Source organism: Dendropsophus ebraccatus, chromosome 8 (assembly GCF_027789765.1).
Source record: "Dendropsophus ebraccatus isolate aDenEbr1 chromosome 8, aDenEbr1.pat, whole genome shotgun sequence".
In the NCBI taxonomy this organism is placed as follows: Eukaryota; Metazoa; Chordata; class Amphibia; order Anura; family Hylidae; genus Dendropsophus; species Dendropsophus ebraccatus.
This window is the reverse complement of record NC_091461.1, coordinates 78,881,533-78,893,493: the sequence shown is the minus strand read 5'-3', so window position 1 is coordinate 78,893,493 and position 11,961 is coordinate 78,881,533. Positions and strand designations below refer to the sequence as shown.

At 41.0% G+C, this 11,961-nt stretch overlaps 1 protein-coding gene across 1 annotated transcript in view; it reads right to left on the bottom strand.

Annotated features, from left to right (window-relative positions):
* Positions 1 to 8,943: 8,943 nt before the first annotated feature.
* Positions 8,944 to 11,961, bottom strand: part of MAT1A (methionine adenosyltransferase 1A) — a 49,776-nt gene continuing 46,758 nt past the window's right edge. Inside the window, exon 9 of the mRNA XM_069980700.1 lies at positions 8,944 to 9,289. Within this exon, the coding sequence (XP_069836801.1) occupies positions 9,187 to 9,289 (103 nt within the window). The 3' untranslated portion in view covers positions 8,944 to 9,186. The remainder of the gene's footprint in view (positions 9,290 to 11,961) is intronic.

The following is an 11,961-nucleotide window of genomic DNA, read 5'->3' as shown; positions in this document are numbered from 1 at the left end:
CCTATACTACTACACCCCTTATCCACTATACCTCACTACTACACCCCTCATCCACTACACCTCCACTACTACACCCCTCATCCACTACACCTCCACTACTACACCCCTCATCCACTACACCTCCACTACTACACCCCTTATCCACTATACCTCACTACTACACCCCTCATCCACTACACCTCACTACTACACCCCTCATCCACTATACCTCACTACTACACCCCTTATCCACTATACCTCACTACTACACCCCTTATCCACTATACCTTACTACTACACCCCTTATCCACTATACCTCACTACTACACCCCTCATCCACTACACCTCCACTACTACACCCCTCATCCACTACACCTCCACTACTACACCCCTCATCCACTACACCTCCACTACTACACCCCTTATCCACTACTACACCCCTTATCCACTATACCTCACTACTACACCCCTTATCCACTATACCTCACTACTACACCCCTTATCCACTATACCTCCACTACTACACCCCTCATCCACTACTACACCCCTTATCCACTATACCTTCACTACTACACCCCTCATCCACTATACCTCCACTACACCTCCACTACTACACCCCTCATATCTACCTATACTACTACTACTACACCCCTTATCCACTATACCTCACTACTACACCCCTTATCCACTATACCTCCACTACTACACCCCTCATCCACTACTACACCCCTTATCCACTATACCTCACTACTACACCCCTTATCCACTATACCTCACTACTACACCCCTTATCCACTATACCTCCACTACTACACCCCTCATCCACTACTACACCCCTTATCCACTATACCTTCACTACTACACCCCTCATCCACTATACCTCACTACTACACCCCTCATCCACTATACCTCCACTACTACACCCCTCATCCACTACTACACCCCTCATATCTACCTATACTACTACTACACCCCTTATCCACTATACCTCACTACTACACCCCTTATCCACTATACCTCACTACTACACCCCTTATCCACTATACCTCACTACTACACCCCTTATCCACTATACCTCACTACTACACCCCTTATCCACTATACCTCACTACTACACCCCTTATGATGTTGGTCATTTCCAGCATCTTGTACTCAGTATAATGGGGTCACCCAGCTTTCCCAGCATCTAATACTCAGTATGATGGAGGTCACCCTGCTTTCCCAGCATCTAATACTCAGTATGATGTAGGTCACCCAACAAAGCAGCTATGGTTCTTTTATCTTGCATAACCCCTTTAAATTTTACATGGCCATATATGTGAAAAGTAGAAAGCCTTTTACACTGCTCTCAGTCCCTGTTCTCTGAGTAATGTAGTTAAATATTTCCTTTATTATTTGGAAAGCAGTGTCTTCTGCTGAGGTTCCCTATGGGTAACTTAGTCGGTTGGGGGCCCACTCAGACTTGCTCGCCCCCCCTAGACTGAACCCCTAGCTACGCCCCTGGTGCACACTGAGGAATAAGTGAGGAATAGGCGTGGAATTGAAGAGGAATCCCCTCTTAATTTCCACTTGAAATTCCTCCCGTAAAATATGAACAGAGCAATGTCCCATTATGTTCAATGTTGTTCAAATTGCAGAATTTCCAAGCAGAATTTTCTGCCTCAGATCTGCTTCCCGCCCAAAGAAGTATGGGTATGTGCACATTTCGGAAATTTGACGGAAAATCCCTAGCAGAATCCGCTGCTCTTGTCCGCTCGCATCTCCGCCCATGTCATAGACTCCATTCTGTTCCGTCATCCGTCCAAAGAATGAGCGGTGGATTCCATGACAGATTTTCTGTCAAATTTCCGAAGTGTGCTCATACCCTAACGTGTCACTTGTTTGGGCGGATTCTGCTAGAGGAATCCTATAGAAGTCAATGGGGATTGAATTCTGCTTAAATTTTTTCTTGCATTCTGCTTGCATTCCGCTCAAATTCAGCCACTACCCCTAATTCCTTCTCTTCCGAAATCTTTGCTCTGTGTATTAGTTTACATTTGGAAACATTGAACTGCAATTTCCGTTGTTTTGAAAACGTATCTAGTAATGCTAAATCATTTTCCATATTACTGACACCTCCAGGAATATCAACCCTATTGCACACTTTTGTGTCATCAGCAGATAAACCTTCCTTAACAAACCTTACCCTATGTGACATACAAACATATTAAAAAGAAATTGATATGTTCTTATCTTCTGGATTCCTTTTTTTCTGGATCCCTCCTGTAACTTACCTGGATTGTCGACCCAGAACCAGTGAATCTGTCTCAAACCTCTTGCCTGTTTTTGACTCTTCCTCTGCCTGACCTTTTTGACATACAGACACTCCTGTGCTTGATCTGCACTGCTAATAACTCATTCTTGCCTGAACCCTCGTCCCACATGCTACCTGGTATGTAGCGCCAGCTGCTTCCCACATCAGGGCCATGTTTGGCAAGCGACCAGGTACCCTCTAGTAGCAGAAGTCTGAAATCCTGGAGCTTAGACCAACGTCAAACTGGGTTTAGACCAAAGCCAAACTGTTTAGGTAGCACAGCAGGTCCATACCCATCTCCCAAAAAAACAGTTAGTCCCTTATCAGTTACTTTTATTGAGCTAATCTTTTCTTTTAACCTTTTTATTGAGCTCACACAGTGACACGTTAAACATTTTAGTCCAAAGTTTCCAAGTACCATTGGTTTATTTTTTCAGCTACAGTATGTCATTTACCAACTACAGTACAAAGAAAAAACAGAAATGTTAAAAACACTATTTATTGAAGAAAATTACAGATTTTCAAAACATGAATTACAAAATTCCCAGTTGCTTTAAATTGCATTTTAGTAGACTACTAACACTAGCAGCATTTGTCTTGAGTTATATCAAAATTATCCCACAAAGAGGGTATACTAGAGGCATTGGCAGTACCCACTGATAATAATGATGTGACATACGGTATTGTGATATACACTAGTGCAGATATCTCCTGGTTCTCAATTCTCCCTAGAAAAAAATCCATATGCGCATGTCATACAAAAAAAGAAAATTTAGGAATGGCACTCAGTTTACTAAATTATAAGGAGATCACATGGACAAGGACACAAAAACTTGTTTGTACCCTTGCATGATATTCATGTGATCACTTCAATAGATTTATGACTTTACAGATATGGTGAGTGCTAATCCTGTATTTTTTCTCTTTGTATAACATCGATAAAAATACAGTCCAATGATCATTTGTGACTCTTTTAAGGAGATGAATCTAACCTGCTGATATGTCCCTATTGAGCAGGAGACACTAAGGAGGAAAATATGTCTCTTACCTTCTTCCTTAAAGCCATTCAAATGCAGTTCGTCATGATCCCCATGGTCCCGTAAGAATGCTAGGAGCACTGCCCATTGGGCCGATGCACCCCTGACTGGCCCGCACCATTCTAATGATAATGAATGATGCAGGCTGGCCAGATCAGTGCTATGGGGGCGGGTAGTGCTCCTAACAGCCCCTCCAGTGCTCCTAACCGCCTCACTGGACCGTGGAGAACACGACTAACTGCACCGGAACGGCGTTGAGGAGGAAGCGCAGCGAATTCGCAGTGAGAAACCCGCTGAAGATCCATTACATGTGAATGCAATCTTAAGGCTTATGTTGCTATTGATATTTGTAGATGGAGGCTTTTTCCACTTTTAAGCAGTTATCATAAGAACAAATTGTTAACTTTTTGCTGCCACAATCGGAAGACTATGATTTTTAGAAATTATAGCACCTCTCGTTGCTTCTTTTCACAGCTTTTGTTGAGATTTTTAGGGTTTTTCGGAGTTTAACCCTAAAGGCCTGTTATATTATAGAGAGGGTAAAAAAGTCAGTGAGGGTAAAAAAAATTCTTGCCATAGTCCAAAGGGGATGATCACATGCCAGGCACTTCTGGCAGCATTATCTCTCAGGGAATTTTATACATCAACATCCGACCTCCTTATCCTTACTTGTCCCAACAGATGTGAGTACATAGGCGTGCTACCCTCATATACATTTTGCATTTTGTTCACATCGGCAGATTTATTAACCAATAATTCATGTTTATGTCCAGGGTAAGTTCACTAGCAAAGGCAGAACAGGTTTTGCAATGTTCTGGGAGTCTCCAGCTGTCTATTCTGACCTTGGAGCAAATAATTATTAACAAACATTTAGCACTATTGTGTAAAAAAACATTTCCAACGTGACACCATACCTTATCACTAGGGTTCTATCACTAAGTCTTTTTGCTTTTTAACACATTGAGCCTCAAAACAAAGCTTATAATGTCCAACATAAAGCTCCATTGTACCTCCATATACTTTACTTCTAGGTTTATGTGAAGGAATTTTCACTGTTAGGTTCCATATCATTAAAATAGAAAAATTAATGTCATGTTCCATTAGAACCAGTATTACACAGGTATATCCTCCTAGAAGCTTTCAGAATATGTCTGTAGTACAGTATAGGATGTAGCGTCATACGGCCCATGTTAGTTCCCAATTAGATTATAAAATAACTTCCAAAAGTTCCATGAAGTTCTCCCTTGCTTAAACAAGGCTGAAAAAGGTATAAAATAGCAAAAATGTGATGCCCCAATATGGCTCTGTTTGGTTCCTTGCTGCAAGACTCCATGGGTTCCCACAGCACAGTGTTTAGATCCTGGTGCAATGACATGTCATCTCGAATGGTGAATGGACAATCATTTTAAAAGTAAGTATGTTATAAACTTCATTGTTCTACAGTTTGTGGGAGCTGTAGGGGGTCTTTTTATTGTTCCTATTGTGATATTCTATAAGCTTCTTGTTGTGCAAGCGCATGAGGGGTGTCACTCGTGTGCATCATCATTGGGGGTTGAAAGCAGCCTCTTATGACTGGAGGCATAATGCTACTTCTGACCACGAGAGAGATTTGCAGGGTGGGTTGGATGTAAATAGGACAGAATCTGTAATTCCATGACCTATTTTCCGGAACGGACACCCATCAGGAAATATACTGAAGGGTGTTTATGTGTAACAAAAGTCTAAGGGTCCAGAAATGTATCCGGATAAGAAATCTGGATAAGTTTACCGGATAGGTGCATAAGGCCTAAACTTTATAACCACATGCAACTTGTAAGCATTACACAGTGGATGAAACTTGTAGCAATAGTGTGCCTTGATGCCATTGACCATACAATAAAACTGCACACATTTCACATGCAAATGTTGGTGTTGCAGGTAAAAGATTTTTTTTTTTATTTATGTTTCATGTGTTAAAATAATTTAGCAAGAGATACATTGCAAAATTGTAGCAATTCATGTTAAACGTGTGGTTTTTCCATTCAGTAATTAGACATAAAGCACCTTAGCTTTATGTGATCGTGTCACTAATCCCAATCATTCTGACAAATAGATGTAATCAGGTGTCAGAGTGTATTAAGAATAAAGAGCAAGCATACTCACCAGCCCTGATGCCTTGCCATTGACAACTGTGACAACACCCAGTCTGCTGCTCTCCACTGCTTTTTGCTTCCTTTGAAGTATAATCCTGGTAAAAAAATGCCCAGCCAGGATGTCACAGTCAATTTCAGGTTACCACCGTGGCCAGTGATTGGCTCAGTGGGTATTTCCTGTGGGGAAGATGAGCATGCTTGCATTTTCATTATTAAAGGGGTTCTCCAGACAAAACAGACTGATCAATGGGGTGGCTACACCCAGCACCTATGCTGATCTGCTGTTCAGCACCTCACCTATAGGTGACTAATAAGCTATCCTGTGGATAGCTCAATAGTCCATTTTGACTGAAAAAAACCCTTTTAATGCTTGCTTAAAAAGTTTTGAGTGCTGGAATACCCATTTAATGATATGTACAACTGCTGACAGATGCTTACTTACAGTAAAACCCTAAGAAGAAGAAGAATGAGACTGAAATTCAGTTGCAATATTTTCTGCAATTATTTTCCACAGGTAAATATACCCTTAACGGGGTGGTGTCAAGAAGCAAAGAAGGTCAAATCAGATGTGGTGTACTGTGATGCACCTCTCAAAAAGCTCCTTCCTTCAGGTTAAGTGGTGATGAGGAGTACTTTACAGTTTTGCCACTAGATGTCAGTATTTTGTACAGTGGTCCCTCAACATACAATATCAATTGGTTCTAGGACGACCATTGTATGTTGAAACCATTGTATGTTGAGACCAAAACTCGATAGAAAACTAGTAATTGGTTCTAAATCCCCCAAAATGAGAAAAAAAGTAAAGGAAAATAAGCAGCAAACTAATATGGATACAGAAAGTCCTTGCATGCAACAATAAGAAAGAGCTACAAGAGATTCTAAATTTCTTTCTATGTAGAGGACTGCAGCATTTTCAGGTCCTATACAGATGACGCAGGGTTCCAGAAAAATAAAATAAAGCTGCCCTCACCTGGTGCCCAAAGACGCAGCTCATCATGGCACAGGTAAAGAGCAGTACAGGACATGTAGTATCACACTGTACTGTAAAGAGGAGATACCAGACAGCCAACCAGTGCATGCACTTCACTAATACTGGGATTTTACCAGTAAAATGGCCACTTTCATTGGTTCAGCTAGTTTTTTTTTTACTTGTTCCGCAGATGGTCTGTAGCATTGTATGTTGAGTCTGGTCTTAAGTTACAATGGTCCAAAAAGTAAAATTGTATGTTGAAAATATTGTATCTTGAGGCCATTGTAAGTTGAGGGATCACTCTATTCTTATGTATTGCACAGCTTAGGAGGTTCATGGGTTAATGTTTTTTTATATGCCATGTGTTATTCTTGACCAATAGGAGGTGCTTTTTACTTTTGACCTATCTCTATCCTTTTCTCTTGTGCACACACTCATCCCCACCACTCACAGCGAGGCATACAGAAGCCACTGTAGGAAGTTAGTTACTTGGTGGAGGAAGTACAAAGGCAGTCTTATCCAGATCCTCGTGGGAGAAAGACACAGAGACCAAATGTCCCTGCTGTAGCCAAGCCAGGGCCTGGCTTATGCCTTGACAAAGGGCAGTCTAGGCTAAAAGACAAGTGTATTCAGATGCAGCTAGAGACAACTATTTCTTCTACTACTACTTCTACTATATCTATTATGCAGTGCTAAGCACTTTAAGGGAGAAGATTCCAGAAACACCCTAACCACGCTGAGAACTAGTCTAAAAAGTGAAGGGCAGTATCCTGAAACACAAGAGGAACTAGCCTGGATAGGACAAAGCTACCAAGGAAGGTCTACGTATCCTATCTCGCAGTGCAGGTCTCTGGGATACCCCCGGGTTTTAGCTTTGCCCAGATAACCATGACTGGGGCTTCTATCATCCTATGAGGACGGGTCACTCGACACTGTAGGGCTGAAGGTGGTCAGACATAGTCTAAACACAGGCACAAGTAAACATCTCACTAAAAAGTCTTCTCAAAAGTTCCGTCAGAGTACATAGCTACACTGGGTCAGGACACCTTCGATCAACTCTTCTCCTCTACTGTACTCTCCAAGTACTGCTACAACTACCTCTCTTCTATTCTCCTTCTCTAAGCACCTCCTCAAGCACAAGTCTTAGCACAAAAGTCTATGTGAAGATATATTTATTCTGAGAAAGTGTATTGTGCTACTGAAGAGTTCTACAGTTAAGCTGTTGTATATTTTATAATACTGGGACTCTGTCATCTTTCGGACGCACCAGCATCCATACACACCAACCGTACACCTGTGGTTATTTTAACCCTTTATGTGGGTGTTGTTACCGATAGTCTGGGTGAGTCAGTTGCCACTCAGGACTACCGTGTACCGTGTACCGTGCACTGTAATTGAATGCAAATTGTTATGAAAATCTGCACCGAAATCAAAATTTATGTGGTTTTTATTGTGCATATGTGATGCAGATTTTAAGCCCATTCCACTCCGTAAGTTTGACAATATGTGTGTATGGCAGTTGCTACATGAAAAGCTACTGGAGAACAAGGGGCCCATATACTGTTCTTGCATAAACCCCATGTTGTTAGTGTCCACCCTTGATGTGCATAGACCTCATTCTACACCTGTATAACCGACCACATGACCAGAACACTTTCACTACGAAAGTTCTAGTTAAATGAGAGCAAAACAAGATATTGAACTCCACAATTAATTGAAAAAGAATAAAGAAAGTATATTGGAATTTTGTTGATTAAAAACATATTTTTCCCTAGGTTTGTTGCCAAATTAATGATAGGGCCACCTATATGTAAGCTGAGTCATGAAAGAGATGTTGTACGGCCTGGTGAAGTCAACAGCAAAAGAGAGGTCAAGGCTTAATAGTGACTTCAGAATGAATGATGTTGGATTGTGTAAGTTTAGTTCATAAAGTCCAGCAATGTATATCATTTATACCATGATAATTATCCAAATATATAGTATGCTCAAAAAACAAACATACAGCCATGTTTGGATCATAACAGCTGTAAATAATGATCATGCTCTTTATTTACGCCCATAATGATCAAAATACGGCTGTATTTTAACACAAAAAAATGCTGCATGAACATAACCTTAAAGGAGATGTCTGGCAAAAATTTTTATTAAAATATTGTATTGCCCTCCAAAAGTTATATAAATTACCAATATAAACTTATTACAGGAAATGCTTATAAAGTGCTTTTTTCCCTGCACTTACTACTGCATCAAGGCTTCACTTCCTGGATAACATGGTGATGTCACGACCCGACTCCCAGAGCTGTGCGGGCTGTGGCTGCTGGAGAAGACACTAAGGGACACAGGGCACTGGAGGGACACTGAGCATCCCTCTGACATGATCCTCTCCAGCAGCCACAGCCCGCACAGCTCTGGGTCGTGACATCACCATTTTATCCAGGAAGTGAAGCCTTGATGCAGTAGTAAGTGCAGGGAGAAAAGCACTTTATAAGCATTTCCAAGTGTATATTGGTAATTTGTATAATTTTTTGGGGGGGCAATACAATACTTTAATAAAAATTTTTGCCGGACTTCTCCTTTAAGCTTATATGTGTTATATAAGTATGAACAAACATGAAGAATATCTGCTTGACTTTTGCTGGATATTTTAACTTTAGATGATCCATTTTTTGCCATTGCCTCAAGATATTTTCATCAATGCCATCATAAATGTTAAGTAATGGTAAGAAGAATGTTGGCCTATTTCCTACTCAATAGTATCAGTTCTTTTATCTCTGGTTAAAACACCAATTCCTTTGGTTTTTCCCATGGAAATTCATTTCTACCGAAATGCCCATAACATGCAGTCTTCTGGTATATAGGCTTCTTTAAATCAAGGTCCCTGTGGAAAGATAAACAATCGATAAAAATACTGCATACATATTTATGTGCGTGTGTCTGTATACAGTGGCCCCTCAAGTTACAATATTAATTGTTTCCAAGACAACCCGTGTATGTTGAAAATATAGTATTTTGAGGTCAAAACTATATGAAAAACTTATAATTGCTTCTGATGCCCCCCAAATAAGAAAAATAAGCAGATAACTAATATAGATAAAGCAGGGGCAGTTTTGGGTCATTGGGACCCAAAACTGTATGGGACCCCCACCCCTCAAAATACTCACCTAGCCCGTGACTCTTACGCCAGGGAGCTGGGAGGACGGATGAACGCTGCGCCAGGCAAGATTTGTATGTGAGGGGAGCCACCGTCTCCCCTTCGTGTACCGTGCCACCATCTCCCCATCACCCCTTTATATACCATGTCACCATCACCCCTTCGTATACCATGTCACCATCACCGCTTCGTGTACCATGCCACCGTCGTCTCCCCTTCGTGTACCATGCCACCGTCTCCCCTTCGTGTACCATACCACTTACACTACCGTTCAAAAGTTTGGGGTCACATTGAAATGTCCTTATTTTTGAAGGAAAAGCACTGTACTTTTCAATGAAGATAACTTTAAACTAGTCCTAACTTTAAACAAATACACTCTATACATTGCTAATGTGGTAAATGACTATTCTAGCTTCAAATGTCTGGTTTTTGGTGCAATATCTACATAGGTGTATAGAGGCTCATTTCCAGCAACTATCACTCCAGTGTTCTAATGGTACAATGTGTTTGCTCATTGGCTCAGAAGGCTAATTGATGATTAAAAAACCCTTGTGCAATCATGTTCACACATCTGAAAACAGTCTAGCTTGTTACAGAAGCTACAAAACTGACCTTCCTTTGAGCAGATTGTGTTTCTGGAGCATCACATTTGTGGGGTCAATTAAACGCTCAAAATGGCCAGAAAAAGAGAACTTTTATCTGAAACTCGACAGTCTATTCTTTTTCTTAGAAATGAAGGCTATTCCATGCGAGAAATTGCTAAGAAATTGAAGATTTCCTACAACAGTGTGTACTACTCCCTTCAGAGGACAGCACAAACAGGCTCTAACCAGAGTAGAAAAAGAAGTGGGAGGCCGCGTTGCACAACTAAGCAAGAAAATAAGCACATTAAAGTCTTTAGTTTGAGAAACAGACGCCTCACAGGTCCCCAACTGGCATCTTCATTAAATAGTACCCGCAAAACACCAGTGTCAACATCTACAGTGAAGAGGCGGCTTCCGGATTTTGAGCTTCAGGGCAGAGTGGCAAAGAAAAAGCCATATCTAAGACTGGCCAATAAAAGAAAAAGATTAAGATGGGCAAAAGAACACAGACATTGGACAGAGGAAGACTGGAAAAAAGTGTTGTGGACAGATGAATCCAAGTTTGAGGTGTTTGGATCACAAAGAAGAACGTTTGTAAGATGCAGAACAAATGAAAAGATGCTGGAAGAATGCCTGACGCCATCTGTTAAGCATGGTGGAGGTAATGTGGTGGTCTGGGGTTGCTTTGGTTCTAGTAAGGTGGGAGATTTGTACAGGGTAAGGCTGGGGTCACACTACATATATTTGAGGCTGTATTTTTGAGGCTGTATAGCAACTAAAACCAGGAGTGGATTGAAAACACAGAAAGGCTATGTTCACATAATGTTGTAATTGAGTGGATGGCCATCATATAATGGCAAATATTTGCTGTTATTTTAAAACAACGGCTGTTATATTGAAATAATAGCAGTTATTTACCGTTATATGACGGCCATCCACTCAATTTAATAGAATTAGAATTGTGTGAACAGAGCCTTTCTGTGTTTTCAATCCACTCCTGGCTTGGTTGCTATGAGGATCTGACTTGCGGACCAAATACTGCCTGAAATGTACGTAGTGTGAACATAGCCTAAAAAGGATTCTGAATAAGGAAGGCTATCACTCAATTTTGCAACGCCATGCCATACCCAGTGGACAGCACTTGATTGGAGCCAATTTCATCCTACAACAGGACAATGACCCTAAACACACCTCCAAATTGTGCAAGAACTATTTACAGCAGAAGCAGGCAGCTGGTATTCTATCGGTAATGGAGTGGCCAGCACAGTCACCAGATCTGAACCCCATTGAGCTGTTGTGGGAGCAGCTTGACCGTATGGTACGCCAGAAGTGCCCATCCAACCAATCCAACTTGTGGGAGCTGCTTCTAGAAGCGTGGGGTGCAATTTCTCCAGCTTACCTCAACAGATTAATAGCTAGAATGCCAAAGGTGTGCAATGCTGTAATTGCTGCAAACGGTGGATTCTTTGACAAAAGCAAAGTTTGATGTAAAAACAATGTTATTTCAAATACAAATCATTATTTCTAACCTTGTCAATGTCTTGACTCTATTTTCTATTCATTTCACAACGTATGGTGGTGAAGAAGTGTGACTTTTCATGGAAAACACAAAATTGTTTGGGTGACCCCAAACTTTTGAACGGTAGTGTATCTGTTGTATGACTGCATATTATTAGTCCTGCATATTATCCCACACAACATGCTGGGAGATGTATTTCTACAGCTTACCCTATACAGTATACTGGGAGATTTAGTTCTACAGCCTACCCTATACACCATGCTGAGGGATGTAGTCCTGCATATTACCACATCTAC